Here is a 17,924-nt window from a genome sequence, read left to right on the forward strand (position 1 = left end):
GAGCGGAGAGCGCAATTGACTTATAAGTTCTATGCGCTACTATTGCCACCCCTACAGCGCCGCCCCCCAATTTGCGGTTGCACGACACATGCTGCGCGCGGGGAGCCAAAAGATCTGAAAGCGAGAAATGCTATTGCACAATAAATAGTGGGAGGCCATTCCGAGCCCCCGCGGCAGCCACCGCTGCCATTCACATTTCGATTTCTGCATCTATTATTTGCATCCACACATGAATTTTCCCTCTCCACCAAGAGATCAAGGATATTTAATTGCAAGAGACAAAATTCGATCTCTAGAAATAGTCTTTCAATTGCAATATCTCTCTCTCAATAAAGATATAAAGCCAAACGAATGTGCGATTGAGAAAAAGTTTCAGCTATCAGATTTCTCAAACGCTCAGGAGCATTGACAAGCGCCTTCCCCTTTACAAATCCAAGAGTTATCAGATTCACTAGTTTCTCAAAGAGCACTTCATTGCAATAGTAGGCACTCCGAGCTGCAGCAGCACCGCTGCATTCACATTCGTTTCTGCATCTATTATTTGCATCCACACATGAATTTCCCTCTCACAAGAGATCAAGGATATTTAATTGCAAGAAACAAAATTCGATCTCTAGAAATAGTCTTTCAATTGCAATATCTCTCTCTCAATAAAGATATAAAGCCAAACGAATATGCAATTGAGAAAAAGTTTCAGCTATCAGATTTCTCAAACGCTTAGGAGCATTGACAAGCGCCTTCCCTTTTACAAATCCAAGAGTTATCAGATTCACTAATTTCTCAAAGAGCACTTTCATTTGCAAATAGTGGGAGGCCACTCCGAGCCCCCGCGGCGGCTACTTCCCTCCGTGGAATTGCGAGGCCCATTTTCTCACAAATTCCGGAAAGATTTGAGAGCGGGAAGAGCCACTACGCGATAAATTTTAATACGCTATCTTTAAACCCCTACCGTTGCCACCCCGCTCCTCTGTTATCTTGCGATTGCCAATTTCCCAAAGCGCTGTGAAGTGAAGCTAACTATGAGAAAAAGAGCTTCGACGTCAGCCAGAGCTCTTGCCAGGGCTAATTAAGGCTAGCTGCCTTTGCTCTCGCCCTCACGTGAACCACACTATCAATAATTGCTTTTAAATTGCTTCAAAAAAAATTTAAATGAAATTTTTTAAGATTTGATCAATGGCAAATTAATTTGTATATAATTTTTGATTTCATTTTTTCACTATATAATAAAGACTTTAGCATTTCGAACTGCCCTCTTTGGCATTAAACCATCGAAAATCATTTAAAAATAAATAATTTAAAATTGCCAATCTTTGAATTCAATTTTAATTTTAAAATAATGATTTTTAAATCTGTCATTAATTTTTGTTTCAATATTGAAAAATGGGCGCGTGCATTGGGGGCATTAGTTGAAGGGGTTGCTTGCGCAATTTAAAGATTTCAAAATCAGGCAGGGAGCTAAACATCGCTTTTAAGCAGGCAGACCCTTGGAGAATATCTATTTATATATGTGCATGTTTGAATAAAGAAAGAAGTAAATAAAGAAATAATTTAATAAAGAAAATTTGCAATCTATATATTCACTTTCAATATTTTTATTTTCATGAAAAAATCAACTTTCCAATGGCACCTTTTCCAAGCAAGCGCAATATCGCTACGCGATATATTTTCAATCCGGGATTCGGCAGCCTTCATCTTGGGGATTTTATCGAGAAAGTAAAAGATGGCTTATACGCAGAAGATATTTTGTCCGATTATGCAATTGGAATTTTGATTTTTGCAATAAACGCTGAATTGATCCCAGATTGGATTGCTGCACTTTTTCGAATTCCTTTTGATGCGCCTATGGAGATAAGGGATGGCTTGCCCCATGTTGGACTCCCATTTTTAGGGCCAGATGACTTACCAATGAGGTGGAAAGGGCGGCTTCTCTGCGGTGGCCGAGGCGTTGGTTTGGCAGAGGAGGAGCTTTCGCACATCAAGAGCTCAGCCTACGATTTTGATGGCACCTTTCGCGCCCCAAATTTTAATGATTGGTACATTTCAAATATTTGGGCTGGGATGGACGAAGGCTCTATTGGATCGTATAAGCGCAAAAACAACTTTTCAACATTTGAGGAGTGCATGGAGTTTATCAACGCTCAGGAATATGCGCCCAGCCCAGGCTCCATCCCACAAAGCATTCAGCAGACTGAAAACTTTCAAAAAATGAATAATTCAATGGTGGAAGGGGCGCCGGAAAGCGATTGTGAAGGGGGTGGGGCTATAGGGATGGAAAGTGAAAGCTGCATTAAAGAGGAGCCATTCAAAAAATACCGATTTCGCAATAGGGGTTTGAAGAAAAGAGCTTATAGAGTAATCGATTAGGGGTCATTGCTACTCTTTCAAAATATTGAACTTTTTAATTATTTCAATTAATTTTAAAAAGCTTAGATATCAATAGTTTATTCATCATCGCTATTGAAGCCAATCGTTGAAGATTCATTGCTTTCTTCAAGTGAATCAATGGATGTATTGCCTTCACCCTCATCACTATCGAAAGCCCACTCCCCCTCCACAATATCATCACTATCCTCCCCCTCTGCAATATCATCACTATCCCCCTCTTTGTCGCCTTTTTGTATAGGTTTATCTGGAGCAAGGTGGGGCATAGAAATTCCTAAGGTTTGAGACCGCTCCAAATGATAGTAATATGAATTTTTACCAAATGCTGCCCTTTCTCTCTCCTTAACTAATGCGCGGGAAGCCTTTACTTTCTCATTCAGATTCCGTCTCCAATCGTAAACAAATTGGGTTGCAGTTGATCTATTGCCCTTTAGCAAGCGGTATCTTTCATTTAAGACTCCTAAATCATTCCAGCGGGCTTGACAGTTGAGAGCACTTGATAATGAGCCCAATCCATTGAGCAAGGTTGAGGCAGGAAATTGATATGGGATTTTCCCATAGCGATTGCTCAATCCTGAAGGAGTCTTAAAAGGCGAGGTCATATCGCGATGGGATTCGGAGAGCATCTCCCACGTGCCACCATCTAAGACCTCCAAGGAGGAGAGGTCGGGCTGAACTTTCACAAACCAAGGAAGTAGAGTTCTTCGCACACCACGAGCTGGTCCATTGGCTCCATGCGGGAGGTGGGGCATCGTAACCCTCACTTGCCCTCGATTGCAAGGCACTGCTTTCCATTTGACCCCCAATTTCTTCTCATCTTCCGCTGTTACCATATTGCTTTTGATTCTATGAACATGCCCATTTTTGGTTTTTTGTCGGCTCTCAAGATCGCGCCACCATGTTTCAAGATTGCGATTGCGATGCATGCCAGCAAGTATGACTGTGCAATCAGATTCTTGTTCGTCGTCCAATGAAAGCGACCCTTGAATCATATTCCCCCCTCGGTTGCTCTTTATCCATTCTGGAACATTTATATCAATGTGTCGAAAATAAGTTTGATCCCCCTTATGAGTGTATTTGGCATAGTAGGGGTAAGAGCAGAGCGTTGTAGCCCCATCCGGCCGCAAGGCTGCATAAAGAGCGTAATATAATGGATCGCTTCGCATTGCTTGTTGACATGTGGAAAAAAACATATTCCGAAGCCAACCATAATTTTCCTTACCGTTTTGCTCGCGCAGGTGAAATTGATACACGTCAAAGAGCTCCAACGCAAACTCGCCCATCTCGCACCCTGGCTCCCACCACCAACTGAATAAATTCACATTAACAGATCCATCGCGCTCCCATTGAAGCTTATCAAAACCGCCATTAAAGTCACGGTTGATCCAATCCAAAATCTCGCTCTGGTTAAAATCAAATTCCGAGGGCAGTGGCGTGTGTGCAAAATTATACGGGCCATAGCCATCCTCTGGTCGCGCAGGGCGGTCTTGGACCCGGAACCATTGGTAGGTATCTTCGTTGGTTTTCAACTCTCCAATACGCTCGATGTGATCAGAAATATAGCGAAGCCTCTTTTGCAAAGCGGAATGATTCAGGGGCTTAACGCACAAACCTATGTGACCGCCCATTGACTTGGAATGATTGAAGCATACAGATTTAAATTGAATCCATTGCTTTAATAGCCGAGGGGCTTTCGCTGGGTCATGGATTTTTCGAGGTTTCATCGAGGCAATCCAAGCGCTCGAAACATCTACTGAGCAATATTCGCAAGGGCGCTTTGTTGATGGCTCTGCGCTAGAGCTATGGTGCACGCGAATTGGATTGCTGCTCCCATTAATAGCGCGAGTGGGAGCGGCGCTTCTTTGATCGCTTGCATCGCTTGCATCGCTCAATGCGCTGTCACTTTCGCCATTGCTTATCGCGGTTTCAAAAGGGCCTTGGCCTAGCCCATTCAAGTTATCGCTTGAGGGGTCATCGTCAATAGCCTCGACACTTTGCAATTCGATTATGGATTCATTTTGACTCTTGCTGCTCGCTTCGCTTTGCGCTAAGGGGTTGCGATCTGCGATTTTATCAATTGCTCCGACTTTTGATATCACGTGATCGGTCGCGTAGCGCGAGCCATCGATTTCTTGAGCCGGGCTCGAAAAATCGCTTGAGCCAATCAAATTCGCTGCTGCAATAGCGCTGTCACCCTCAGGCTCGCTTGAGCTATCGTAACTCTCGCTCCCCCCGCATGATAAGTCGGCGCTCGATTCAATGGCCCTCTCATTCCAAGCCTTTGGGACCAAGAATCCAAATTGATTAATGCAAAGGTTAAATGTGCGAAGCTCTTCACTGGTGATTTTCTTGATGGGGAATTTGAGGCCGCATTTAAAATCGGTAGCTTGAAGTTGCCATTTGTTGGAGACGCCAGCTGCAGAAGCGCAAATGCGATGCAGCATTGCTTGATTAACCTTTTGCGAGCCATTAATTAAATTTTCCTGCAAAGCAATCGATCGAACTTGGGTCAAGAAATATATTGAGGAGTCGAGGCTGCGGAGCCAATTCTTCACCTCAACCCCCCACGCTTTTGAAATGGCACTCAAAGCCTCCTCTTTCTTATCTCTTTTCTTAGCCTGATCAGCGCAGATCTCGTGAGCCAGATCCCATAGGGGCGCGAGGGCACTATCATTCATTAAATCTTGACCACCGGGATCGCTCTTGATGTATTGACAAAAGCGCTCAATTTGCTCGCGAGTTACCGAATCGCGATGCAGCAATAATCCCAATATCTCAATTTGATATTGCTGCCTTTCACTCGTATCAGAAATTCTCTTGACTGCGCTTATATAATCGTCAATGCCATTTAATTCACCACCCGATCGAAGTGCGAGGGAATTATTCAAGCTTTCGTTGGACAGTGCAGCTGCCTTGGGGAAAATAGTTAGAGCGGTGGAACTCGATCCGCTTGCGTTAGGCAAGCGCTTTGAGCGAGAGCTATTGTGAAAGGGTGAAGGCGAATTTGAGTCATGAGAAAATCGTGCTTGCTTAGCTCCCACGAGTTCAATTGGATCGAGAGAGTGCTTAAGGCTTTTGAGTGAAACTATTGACAAGGTTGAATCGCGATTTGCAGCGCATGGGCTGTTCGGCTTAAAGGGGGCGTCCATCGCAATTTGGAATTATAGTACACTGATAGCTTGAGGGAGCGCTTAAAGAATGAGATATTGGGTAAGAGATAAAGAAATTCGCTATTGCAAAGTAGCAAATAATCAATTGATTATTAATCATTTATGCTAACTCAATATGGAATCGCGCGGTGTAAATCCATTTCCATGTATTTCGATGCGAGGGGGATCCCATATTGAGAGTGTCAACTATATAAAATGGAATTCAGCAAATCTCACACTGAAGTGAAGCAATAAATTAATTTAGCAATTAATGAAAAAAGGAATTCTTGCGCCCGCTTTAAATAATAAATTGGGGTCATTGTATGAATCGCACTTTTTTATAGGGCTTTGATAGGCCCCGCATTTGCTTGCGCGTTGAGATTTTCACTATTGCACACTTTTGAGAGCTTTCAATGCAATTTACTAATAAAGAAATCCCTTCAAAGAAATCAATAAAGGAAATTTTAATTAATTTAGGATAAAGAGAGCAATTTTTTATAAATAGTTTGATTTTACTTAAATTGATTTAAAAAAAAAGTAAATTTCTAATTTATATATATATATTGCACCCCTCACAAAACCAAGTGCTGAGCGCGCAGGATGGTAAAGTTCCCAACCCCATTGGAGCTATCCCAGCGATACATTTACGATCCTATCCCTGGTACTTTTCACGTTATAGATTTTATAAATGAGCTAAAGGATGGTCACTATATGAAGGATCTTGTTTCGGATTATGTTGCAGGGGCTGTTTTTTTGGCTTACACAAAGGGTTGGATAAGAGCATGGGAAGCCACCTTGCTTCAAATGCCCTTTGCTGCTGGGCCGGTATGGAGAGCCAAATTGCCTCCAATTGGCTCCCCATTCTTGGGCCCTGATGGCTTGCCGATGGTGCTGGGAAGGCGCGCACTTACTGGGCGACAACCGATTGGGGCAGCTGCAGCAGTACCAATAGGGCACTCAGCTTTTGGTGTTGCGAGCCCTTTTGATCAACCCAATGAACTAGCGTGGTTAAATTTGCAACTTTGGGCGAATCGAGCGAATGGCATAATGGAAAGAACATACATCCGCCAATTCAATCGCGATAGTTTAGTTCTGTGCAATAATTTTGTAAATCAGCGACCATATCAACCTGGGCCTCAAAGTGTACCGCAGGATCCGAACGATCCAATATGGCCCGCTCCAGGGCCGCCACCACCCCCAGGGGGGTTGGCAGGTCCGGCGGGGCCACCGGGAGGTCAAAAAAAGAAGAAGAAACCCCCAGGCCAGCTGCAACAATCTAATATCACTAGAGATCGATGGTTGCAATTCGCTGAAGATATTTGGAATAATGAAGGCGATACAGCTGATGAAAATTTGGATCGTTTTATTGTTAAAGTACTTCAAGGGATTAGTACAAGCTTTGCAGTGAATCAGGGTGGAGATGGAGGTGGAGATGGAGGAGGGGATGGAGATGGAGATGGAGATGAAGATGAAGATGGAGGTGGAGGAGGAGATGGAGGAGGAGATGAAGATGAAGATGGAGGTGGAGGAGGAGATGGAGGAGGAGATGAAGATGAAGATGGAGGTGGAGGTGGAGGTGGAGGTGGGGGTGAAGGTGAAGATGGGGGTGGAAATGGAGATGGAGGAGGTGGAGGTGGTGGAGGAGGAGGAGATGAAGGCGGGCATGAAGATGAGCCTGAAAGTGATCCTGAAGATGACCCTGAAAATAAAAAATTAAAACGGGGTAAAAAAAGAAAGCGCAAGCTCAATGATCATGAAGATCCCGAATCGGAAGCTTATAGAGCTCTTAGACAAAAAGCCGAAAGATTAAGAATAGAGGCGCTACGCGCTGAAGCAATTGCAATGACAACTGCAGTTGCAGCTGCCAATCGGTGGCGGCGTATTTAATCACTCCGCATCGCAGCGAATGAATTCTTTGAGCTCATGAAGGAAATTCACAAATTCAATAAACTTTAAAACAAATTTTCTTTATCAAAAATAACTATTGAAACTTTGAGAGTGCTCACAATCGTGTAATAACTCTTTATTTCAAAAATCACGATTGAGTAAATAAAAAGCTGACTCAGCTTTATATATTTATAGATTCAAATTGCAAATCAATTTTCTCTTGAATTTATTTTCAACAAATATCAACAACGCTATTCAAATTTCGCATTGCTCCTATTATTAACAGCTTTGCAATTCAATTATTGATCTTTGAAGCTCATTAATTGATAATTGATACTTCCGCCCCTTTGTTTGAAAGGATCATTGCTTCAATTGTATATCCACTCAATTGCACTACCTCCTTCACCCCGCAACGAATCATGACCAAATTTCCAAGCGAGAGGGCTTTGTCTGAGCGATATTATTACGACCCCAAACCAGGGGCACTGCATATGGGCGATCTTATCAATCAGGCAAAAGATGGGCAATATGTTAAAGACATTTTATCAGATTTTGTTCAAGGCGCGATTATCTTAGCAAAGCATTGTGGCTATATTAAAATCTGGGAGGGGCAATTATTTCAATTGCCATTCATTAAAGGTATGAAGGTTCGAGCAAATCAACCTCATTGCGGTCACCCTTTCAATGGGCCAGATGGGCGCCCTATGATGCACGAAGGCCGCCTGCTTCGAGGGTTTGATGGCAGCGATACCGATGCACCCTCTAGTTGGGACTTTGATACTTTAAGCTCCTCTATAGAGCTTAAGGATTGGAGGGATCAAATTCTGTATGCCAATCAAGGTGAGGCGGGCACGAAATATGAAAGAGCCTCCAATCGAAATTCCTTAAAAGAGTGCGATAATTGGGTCAATGCGCAAAAATACACTCCCAGTCAGAATTCAATTCCTCAAGCTCCCGGCGCCCAAATCTATCCAATACCTGAAGGTGACGAGAGTGATGGAGTCGCATCTTTAAAGCGAAAGCCGTCAAAAAGTTCGAAAGGAAGGGGTGAGCAATCAAATCGATTGAAAAAGCTAAAGCGAGGCTTTGAATGGAGAGCGGATCGACAAAGTGAGAGTGAGAGTGAGGGTTCCGATAAACCTTCCTTAAATTCGACACATGGTGAATCAAGGAGCAATTCAATTGAGAAAAGTCAATATATTGGAATCCCTCCTCCAATTCTTCCTCCAAAGCGACAGCAATCAACTTCAATTGCTACGAGCGATGCTCTCCAAAGCAATCGGGATTTGTTACCCGATCAAACTTCGAGTGCCCTCATTCCCAAAGGCGGGTCGATAGAAATTGAGAGTTCCCTACAATGCGTAAAGGAAAGGGTAGACATCTGGTGGGACAACCCCCCTTCCCTTTGTGGCACTGATGTGATTCGTTTTCTAATGGATTGCGAAAGTGAATCAAGCAGCATCAAATTGGATGGCCACGTTGAGGAATCGAAAATCGACGCAACCTCATCTTTAATGAGCGCAGGCCAAGCGCTGGATAAAGCTAGCGAGACTCAACGATCGATGCCTTTATTAACTATACCAAGCATTGCCATTGCTCCGCCGTCAGATGAAGGAGTAATGGATTCCAACAATCCAAGCACTACCATTCCACTATCTGATTCTAATAATTCAAACGCTGACACTCCGCCATCTGATTCTAATAATTTAGGGACTTCAGATCGATCGAATTCACCAAACAATCTCAATAACAAAGATGAATTGGGAGCTCCCATTAGCCTTGAAGAAAAGAAGCATTCTGATGATCAAGCAGTGAGTGAGAAAATGAATGAATTGAGAGGCAGCCCCCGAATTCCAAAATCGATGAGCGCTAATGAATTAAAGGTTTTGCCATCGCTTAATGGAAATTGCCCAACTGATTTGAATTTGGATGAGGTGCGAGAAGAATTATTGCTGCTGCATGAAAGTGATTTAGCAAGCGATCGAGTGAGCTCACCTGAAGGCTGTCTTGAATCTGCGAAACCTGGGACTGAATTGGATATTGATTCTGCAACCTCAATTAATTTTCATATTCGAGGTGGAAGCGATATTCCAATTCCCGATTCCCAAGAGTCAAATCTCAATTCTCACTCCAACAAAGAGGGCGATCTCTCTATATCGCGCAAAAAGTCCAATCGACGTGGGAAGGCTTTATTGAGGAAAAAAATGAAGTCATCGCGTGCACCGCATATCCTCTCTCAAAAGGATAAAAGGTTCTGCAGAATTGGAAAGCGAGCAATAGCAATGAAAGGCGATGAAGAGGCGAAGAGCCAGATTGAAAGGGGGGTGGGAGATTGGAAGCGAGCTTTAAGGGTTAGAAAGATTTGAGGGATGAGAGTTGAGAGTGAAAGAGGGGAGTTGCACATTAATTCAAATTCGATGAAAGGGAGCATTGAGAGGGAGCATGAGAAGGAGCATTGGGAGGGGAGCATTGGGAGGGGAGCATTGGGAGGGGAGCATTGGGAGGGGAGCATTGGGAGGAGAGCATTGGGGGGGAGCATTGGGGGGGAGCATTGGGAGGAGGCATTGGGAGGGGGCATTGAGTGAAAGTGAGGTGGCTCCACTCATTCAACCTGAGCGCTACCACTTTGTTTATTTTAAGATTGCTTTTTTTTTCTTTGATTTTGTATTTGCGTTGAATCTTTGAAAATCTGTATTAATTATTGAGAAATTATTGCGGTGTATTAAAGCGCTGCAATCGCTCAATCAATCAAAAAGACTTCGCGCTAACTGCTTTTGAAATCTCGAGCCCGGCTCGAGATTTAATTTCTCAACCCCGCGCAATGGCCCTCACAAGTAAGCGCGCGTCTTCACTCTAGTTCTCAATTGATTTTTGAACTCCGCTCCCCTCACTTGAAACCCCAAGCCCGCGTTTGAAATTTGATGGAGTAATTGTAATGCTTGAAATATTCTGATGCCGCAGCTCAATCAACATCATTTTATATAGCTCGCGAGCCATACTCTCGCTTGACCCACCTAAGAATAGCTCCTTTTGCCCCAATAGCCTTGGACTCCACCTGGGATCTTTGGTGCATTTTATATCTTGCGCCTCGAGGCCCGGCTGGCCCATGCGCCACCACGCAACTTTCTCTCGAGTGCTTTTATGATTAAATTCAGAGGAAAAGTTTTGAAGGCGCGTTAGAAATTTCGACCAAGAGAGATCGCTATCGCTGTAAGGGGAAAAGTGAAAAGCAATTTCCCCACGTTGCGATTGCCTAGTGATAACATAAACGCAACATTGTTGATTGTCAAAGGGACTTTGCTTTATTTCATGCCCTTGCTCCATTTCTTGCCCCTGCTCAATTTCATATCCTGGATTAACTTCAAACCCTTCATTATTGCTCAATGCGCCTTCAACATCGCTGTCTTCTTGATCCCCTTCTGCTCTTTCGCTATCGCTTTCTCTCCCCTCACCGCCCTCTAAATCTCCATCAAATTTTGAGGTTAGACCAAACTCACTGCTTTCAAATGCGCAACCCTCAAAAGCGAATTCTACACCCGCATCATTATTCCAAGTTTCCATATCCCCACTACTTTGAAGGGCATCAATAATGATTTGCTCGTCAATGTTTGAAGTAATCGCGATTTGCTCGTCAATGCCTGGACTTGAATCAAATTGCTCAACGCTACGATCGTCGCTATCACTCCACTCTTCAGTAAAATAATTGGATTCAGCCAATTGCAGGTGATCGCTCTCTTCATCGTCGGTCCCCTTCTCGTAATCATCGACCTTCATGGTAGGAAAGGGAATGTTCAAATTGCGAAGGTTTTGATAATGGAGAAAGTATGAGCGCTCGCCAAAAGCTTTCATTTCTTGCTCTCTCAAAATATCAAAATTCGCTTTGACCAAAGCAATAGCATTCGCCCTCCACTTTTGAATGTACTCATCTGCTTCAGAGCGCGGCCCTGAAAGTAATACATCTCGATCTTTTAATACTGAAGGCGAATCCCATCGTCGGCGACAAACTAAAGCGTCGGAAAGCGACCCAAGCCCGCACAGCTCCACCGCCGCCGGAAATTTATATGGAATGGAGCTACCATGATGTGGCAAACCTGCGAGTGCAGCACTTGGATTGATCATATCTCGATGCGATGCGGATAGCATATCCCACGTGCCTGCTTCAATCACTTCTAAAGTTGATAAATCATCTTGCAATCCAACAAAGCACGGAAAGAGCAGCCTGCGATCGCGGCGCGCAATTGCGTGAACCCCGTGAGGTATATGCGGTAGCGTAACTCGAACCTGCCCTTTGGAACATGGCTGAGGCATCCAATCAATACCCAATCGCTCTGCGTCTTTTCTTCCAAACATTTTCGATGTCACGCGATAGATTGGCTCTACCCCTTCCAACCCCCGCTCTACAACTGCCCCCCACCACTGAGATAATTGAAGGTGCATACCAGGAATGACCATGGTGCAATCAAGGCTTCCTTCATCCGATCCCTTTTCGTCATCAAGCGAGAGGGAACCTTGAATCAGATTCGCCCCGCGATTCCACTGCAGCAAGTCTGGAACATTAATATCCAAGCGCGAGAAGCGATTGTCCTCACCTGGCTTGCTGTAGCTTGAGCAATGCGGGTGCGATACCAGGCGCCACTGCAAATCAGGTCGAAGAGAAACGTAAAGGCTATAGTATAAGGGATCCTGTCGCATCAATTGTTGACCAATCGAAAACCGCATATTCCAAAGCCAACTCCGAGCGCGCGTTGAATCCCCAACTCGAAAATGGTGGCGGTACATGTCAAATTCCAACAAGATCAAATCGCCAATCTCACAATCAAACCACCAACTAAAAATATCAATCACGATTGAACCATCCCTTTCCCACATCTCCGAATCAACGCCCCCCCCAACCCACTGTCGAATCGCCCCTTGATCAAAGGCAAATTTGTCTTCATATAAATTGATGGGTGAGAAATTGGAGAGCTCCAAGGAATCTCTGGGTTGGAGGGGTCGATTTTCCTTTCGAAACAAGTGGTACGTGGCTGGATCAACCTTCAACTTTCCAATATCCAATCGATTTTGATAAATGCACTTGAGATTATCGAGTAAATTCAAGGCCAGTGGCTCTTTGGTGCGCATCCCCAGGTGATTCCCGAGCGCCTTGCAATGGAGCAAGCACGCGCCATCAGAATTCAACGCAACCTCCAGCAATTCCCACTCCCACGGCCCGTTTTTCAACATAGGGAGCTTTTCAACGCGGGCCCTCCACCTCCTCGAAATCGAGGTGGGGCACGAGCAAATGGATTTGGGGCGGCGCTTCTTCCGGTGGCGATTGGGGCGACTTGATGGATATTGCGCTACCCGAGGTCGAGGCTTGACTGAAGAGATTGCACTCTCCCCATCGCTAAACTGCTCATCATCAGTGAGCCCCTCAATCGCACTTGCTATGTGGTCAGATTGGTGCGCTGCTAAATTTATTTCTCGAGCCGGGCTCGAGAAACGCTCGCTCCCTTCACCAACTTCACTGATAGCATCAGCAGCAGCAGCTTCCCCACCACCCTCAATTCCCTCAACGCGTGCGATTTCTACCATCCCCTTCGCTGAATTTACCCCCTCACTTTCAATCTCATCGCGAGCAGCAATCTCCAATGGCGCCCCGCTCAATATTGAATCCAATTCCAAAAATCCATAAGCGTTAATGCTAAGCCGAAATGCAATTGCTTCCCCCGTTGCAACTGCTTCCCACTCTTTTAATTGAGCGCTGCGAATAAAATCTTGGGCTTGTAAGAAAGGGCTATTGGATTGACCTACTTTAGAACTCCTGAGTCGATCAATCAGGACTCGATTCACTCTCTCAGCAGCCTCTGCGGCATCAACCTTCAATGCTAAACTTCGAATGGATGCCCAAAAATGTCCCGTCTTTTTAATACTGCACAACCAACTGCAAATTTCGCGACCCCATTTTGATTCCACATTCCTTCGCGCCTCCTCAAACTTATTTCGCTTGGAGCGATTTTCCTTCACAATCTTATTCGCTTCCTCCCACAAGTATTCATTCTCTTCCTGCAACACCTGGTGATCCCCTGAGTTATCCATTTTGATATATTCAAAGAATTCTTCAATGGCATCAGAGTGCGAATTTTTTTTCTCAATTAGCCATTCCAGCATTTCAAATTGAAGTTGCTGCCGATGATCCCGATCAGATAAGGAATTTAAAGCATTGATGAGTTCGGATGCGACCCTCGATGCATTCCCTTGATCCTTCATCGCGTGCTCAATTGCGAGATGTAATTCGATTGCGATTGCGGGAGTCGACAAAGGTTCATCGCGAGGGGAGCGGGGGGATTGAGGTTCAGAGTTGATGGATTCCTGAAGGGTGCAGCCTTTTATTAATTAATATATCAATCTGTGTAAAAAAATCAAGAGGGATTTTATGTAACTGCACCTTTGATTGAAGCAGCTGGTAGCGATTGAGCTTTATTGAGCTGTCTAAGAACGCGAGGGGTTGCAAGTGTTGAATCCAATGAGTGGAAATTATCTACCGCGATTGATCGGTACTTTTTAGAGATAGGTGCTTCATATTGAGCTGAGGAGGCGCGCTTTTTTTTTTTAAGCAGAGGTAGAGTGAGCGACATATTGATGGGAAATATTTCGAATGCAACTATTTAAAAAAAAGTGACAAGATGGCATCAATCAAAATCCAAATTGAAGTGCAATGCGTTTCACTTTAGAAAGGTGGTGTCACTTCAAAGAGGCAGCGTGCTTACAGCGTTTTTTGATCCGTGCACGGCTTGCTAATGACAGCGCAACAATAGCGAGCGAGTTGAATTAGGCGCAGCAAGCGTCAGAGCGGATAAAGGGGTGGAGCATAAGCAATCTATCAACCTTGAGAAATTTGATTAATATTTATTTCAATTGAGGAAAATAAAAAGCGATTATGGAACGCTCTACATCTCTACATTTCACTGTCAAGTGAAATAATTGATTCAAACAAACCCCACGCAAACGGCGTCACTAATCAATCGCTTTGCTTTTTGTTGAGCCGGCCAAGGGCTGGCGGAAGGCGCCTGCAATGTTGGCCCAAAACTGAATGGCGATATGAAAAATGAAACGCGGTTGCTTGCAGCAATGTAGCTTTCCATGGGAGAAATTGAGATCTTTCCCATTGGCCACCAAAACAAATTCAAGGGTAGACGCGGGTGCGGGGAAGCTCCAATTGGTTGCTCGAGGTATCTTTCAATTTGTTTGTCAACGAAGGAATGGAAAAGTTTGGAAAAGTTGATTGATTTATGTGCAATTGAGCGTTTGCGAAAAAAGCAATTTGATAGCTCAAGGGAGGAAAATAGCTCCAATTCTATGAGCGCCACCCCCTTCCTTCAAACGTAGACACCAAGATAAATGAATCCATTACCCCTTTGATATTTCACTTTTTTCCTCAAGCACCTCCAAAGCTTTCCCTCACACAATCAAATTCTCACCTACTTTTTCCACATTCCAAGCCTCCCACTCCCTTTGCATTGGAAATTCCAATAATCTAAATTGCGTGAAACTTTGCTGCCCGCTCCTAATTTACAATGACCAAAGTACCTACTTTTGCAGAATTGGCTGCACGACGGATTTGGGACCCCAAACCAGGAACAATTCACTACCGCGATGCAATCAATTACGCAAAGGATGGCATGTACGCTAAAGATTTAATTTCGGATTACCTCCAAGGCCTTCTCATTTTAGCCAAAGAAACAAAGCATGCTTTGGTTTGGGAATGCGGGCTCTTTCAATGGCCGTTTGTCAAAGGGATGAAAATCCGAAAGGGGATCCCACATATCGGTCAACCTTTTACAGGCCCTGATGGGAAGATCCTGCAGTATGAAGGTCGCATTCTGCATGGTGAGAGGGATCCAGATGCGCTATCCCATCTGGAGCTATCGCCCCTGACTTTTCAGCAAATTCACAACCACCCAAACTACAGGACCTGGCTTGCCACCCACTTATTTGCCAATCGAACTTCAAATGCTATCACCTACCACAATCGCTTGGGTTTGAATAATAAAATTGCTTGCGAGCAATTTATTAATGATCCCACATCTCCAAAAGCGATAGGGCCTGATTCCCAAGCTCAAGGTGATGGCAATCGCGTTTACAATGAATTTGGATTGCTGAAAGTGGAGTTGAAATTGAAGGTCGGCAAGCGGCGGCGGCGAAAGGGGGAAAAGAAAATGAAGCGCAAGCGACGAAAATGTCGAAGCGAGAGTGAAGCGGGGAGCGAGAGTGAAGGGGGGGAAGGGAGTGAAGAGGGAAACGAGAGGAGTGGGGCAAGTGGGGGTGGAGTTGCGCGAGCGGAATTTGGGGGGAAATCATTGAGCAATCGAATGGATTTCTCAGGGAGTGATGGTGAGGGAGGTGAAGAAAGTGATGGGGGTAGGGGCGGCAGGCAGGATGATTTGGGGAAGGAGAGCTCGGAAAATGATTCGAGTTCGGAAGGCGAAGGGAGGATAAGGAAGCCGCGAGATACATCGTGGAAAGGGTTAAGAAAGACAATAGGGGGCAAGGGGCCAATGCAGTCGTCAATTGCATTGGAAGCGGGGCAAGAAAAAGCCGAAGGAGAAGCGGAGGGGGAGTCGATAGAAAGCGATAATTGATTATTTGAATAATGAAACTGAAATTTATTATTGGAATCACTTGAATCAAGGGAATGAATTACAAGCTTGAAATTTGATCAAGAATTGAATCAAAAATATAAATCTTTAATAAATCGGGCGGTCAAGGGGCAGCTCATGATATAATTTAAGCGAATTGATATATAAGAGGAAGTGAGTGAATCCTTAGGTTTATTTTTGCTTCAGCTATAAACGCCATCAAGCACTGTGCGAGATTCACCAAAGGCCTCCTTACTCAATTAAATTTTCTTTCACATTCCATCGCGCTTTCCACTTTCACACTTCAACCTGCGCGCTCCTCCGTTTAAATAATTTAACTTCAATCTACCAATCAATAAATATGACACCAAAAGCAACGAAAGAGGAAGATGCCAATCGCGCCATTTGGAACCCCACTCCAGGAACAATCCACATTGGTGACGCGATCAATCGATTGAAGGATGGTCAATACGCCAAGGAGATAGTTTCCGATTACGTCTTGGGGATTTTCTTTTTGGCGGAGAGCATTGGAATTATTAAAAAGTGGGAGGGCTCCTTATTGCAATGGCCCTTTACGAAAAATATGAAATTGCGCAAGGTGCTTCCTCACGTTGGGGAGCCGTTCAATGGCCCCGACGGAAAACCAATATATCATGCAGGGCGTTTACTCTGCGGTCATTCTGGTTTTCGAATTGAGGAAGCGATTTTAAATCAATGGGCCCGATCGGAATTCAATTTGAAATCTATGAAAAAATCGGGCGCTCATCAATCATGGCTAAAGCATCACTTGTATGCTGATAGAGAAAAGGATGATTTGCAATATCGTCGCACCAACGTCAATAACTCGAAAAAAAGTTGCGATGATTTCGTCAACAGTGCTCTGACGCGTATAAGAGCACCCGATGTCACGAATCAACTTGATGGCGATGGCGCAATATATCCTAAAGCTATCAGTGTGAAGGATGCAAAGAAAATTGATGTAGGGGGCAATGAATTGAGGGGTTTTGAAGGGGTTAACGATGCAGGGGAAGGAGGGGAGGTTTATAGAGGGATAGATGCTATACTAGGAGGCGATTGGCTGGATGGTATGGGATATGAAGGGAATTTTTTTCATAGTGATTTGTTGCAAGGGAATTTGTTGCAAGAGGGGGAAAATTCTAGATGGAAAGGGAAAGGGAGTGCCTCCTGTGCGATATCGGAAAGTCAGCATTTAAGCAATAGCGGCTTAAGAGTTGCTGATTTATCAGGGAGAGATTTTCGAGACCTCACACCTGACTTTAATTTATCGCCAGCCTGGAATCAGCTGTCCAATGCTGAACTTTCAGAAATATTAATGAGCGCAGCCCCCGACTTAAATCAGCAACGGCCCTTCGATCAGCACTCTGTTAATCAACAGCAGCCCTCTGATCAATTGCAACTCTTTGATCAATTGCAATCCTCAGATCAATTGCAGCCTCCAATAATCGACTCGATATCAGATCTCACTCCATTTGGTCTTTTCAATAACTTCGAACCAAATCCAAACCCTTCAAATGCAACATTGGGCTTTGATAGTGCACCCCTATCACATAACAATGCACTCCAGCCCATAAATGAATCTAATGTATCAATTGATTGGGGCGAAACTGAATCAATATCACAATACATTGGTAGTGGGGGATTCAATTTTGATTTTTTGGATTCTGAAGGAGCGATTGATGAGGTCCATAAAGAATGGAATTGTAGCAATGATGAAGAAAGGGCTGATGGCGCTCCAAACGAATCGAGGGGTGAGTGATGAGGTAGGAGCCGGCAGCTTAATTTTTGTGTGAGCAATATAGAAGGGAGGAAGGGTTTGGAATTAATGAAATAGTAATTATATATATTTTCTAATTTGTTTTTATTTATC

The 17,924-nt window shown here is 44.2% G+C and overlaps 7 protein-coding genes across 8 annotated transcripts; 5 read left to right on the forward strand and 2 right to left on the reverse strand.

Moving 5' to 3' along the window:
* The first annotated feature begins 1,531 nt into the window (after positions 1-1,531).
* On the forward strand, positions 1,532-2,436 carry BCIN_02g00004 (hypothetical protein). The gene has a single exon (XM_001552426.2). It carries the CDS (start codon positions 1,621-1,623, stop codon positions 2,362-2,364), a length of 744 nt encoding a protein of 247 aa, XP_001552476.2. The 5' UTR covers positions 1,532-1,620; the 3' UTR covers positions 2,365-2,436.
* Positions 2,391-5,919, reverse strand: BCIN_02g00005 (hypothetical protein). Its single transcript, XM_001552425.2, has one exon. It carries the CDS (start codon positions 5,529-5,531, stop codon positions 2,442-2,444), a length of 3,090 nt encoding a protein of 1,029 aa, XP_001552475.2. The 5' UTR covers positions 5,532-5,919; the 3' UTR covers positions 2,391-2,441.
* A 149-nt stretch (positions 5,920-6,068) lies between these two features.
* BCIN_02g00006 (hypothetical protein) lies at positions 6,069-7,491 on the forward strand. Its single transcript, XM_001552424.2, has one exon. The coding sequence runs from the start codon at positions 6,132-6,134 to the stop codon at positions 7,416-7,418; it is 1,287 nt and encodes a 428-aa protein (XP_001552474.2). The 5' UTR covers positions 6,069-6,131; the 3' UTR covers positions 7,419-7,491.
* A 50-nt stretch (positions 7,492-7,541) lies between these two features.
* On the forward strand, positions 7,542-9,887 carry BCIN_02g00007 (hypothetical protein). 2 transcript variants are annotated; one of them, XM_024690999.1, is made up of 3 exons: positions 7,542-8,802; positions 8,866-9,229; positions 9,302-9,887. In XM_024690999.1, the coding sequence occupies exons 1-3, from the start codon at positions 7,838-7,840 to the stop codon at positions 9,782-9,784; spliced, it is 1,812 nt and encodes a 603-aa protein (XP_024546769.1). In that variant the 5' UTR covers positions 7,542-7,837; the 3' UTR covers positions 9,785-9,887. The 2 variants fall into 2 exon arrangements, with proteins under 2 accessions (XP_024546769.1, XP_024546768.1); XM_024690998.1 differs by having other exon boundaries at positions 8,866-9,887.
* Positions 9,888-10,193: 306 nt separating this feature from the next.
* BCIN_02g00008 (hypothetical protein) lies at positions 10,194-14,163 on the reverse strand. Its single transcript, XM_024691000.1, has 2 exons — positions 13,846-14,163; positions 10,194-13,783 (listed from the first exon to the last, which is right to left on the reverse strand). The coding sequence occupies exons 1-2, from the start codon at positions 14,033-14,035 to the stop codon at positions 10,272-10,274; spliced, it is 3,702 nt and encodes a 1,233-aa protein (XP_024546770.1). The 5' UTR covers positions 14,036-14,163; the 3' UTR covers positions 10,194-10,271.
* A 751-nt stretch (positions 14,164-14,914) lies between these two features.
* On the forward strand, positions 14,915-16,119 carry BCIN_02g00009 (hypothetical protein). Its single transcript, XM_001547493.2, has one exon. The coding sequence runs from the start codon at positions 14,975-14,977 to the stop codon at positions 16,037-16,039; it is 1,065 nt and encodes a 354-aa protein (XP_001547543.2). The 5' UTR covers positions 14,915-14,974; the 3' UTR covers positions 16,040-16,119.
* A 132-nt stretch (positions 16,120-16,251) lies between these two features.
* BCIN_02g00010 (hypothetical protein) lies at positions 16,252-17,907 on the forward strand. Its single transcript, XM_024691001.1, has one exon. It carries the CDS (start codon positions 16,398-16,400, stop codon positions 17,811-17,813), a length of 1,416 nt encoding a protein of 471 aa, XP_024546771.1. The 5' UTR covers positions 16,252-16,397; the 3' UTR covers positions 17,814-17,907.
* Positions 17,908-17,924: the final 17 nt, after the last annotated feature.

This window comes from Botrytis cinerea, chromosome 2 (genome assembly GCF_000143535.2).
Source record: "Botrytis cinerea B05.10 chromosome 2, complete sequence".
Lineage (NCBI taxonomy): Eukaryota > Fungi > Ascomycota > Leotiomycetes > Helotiales > Sclerotiniaceae > Botrytis > Botrytis cinerea.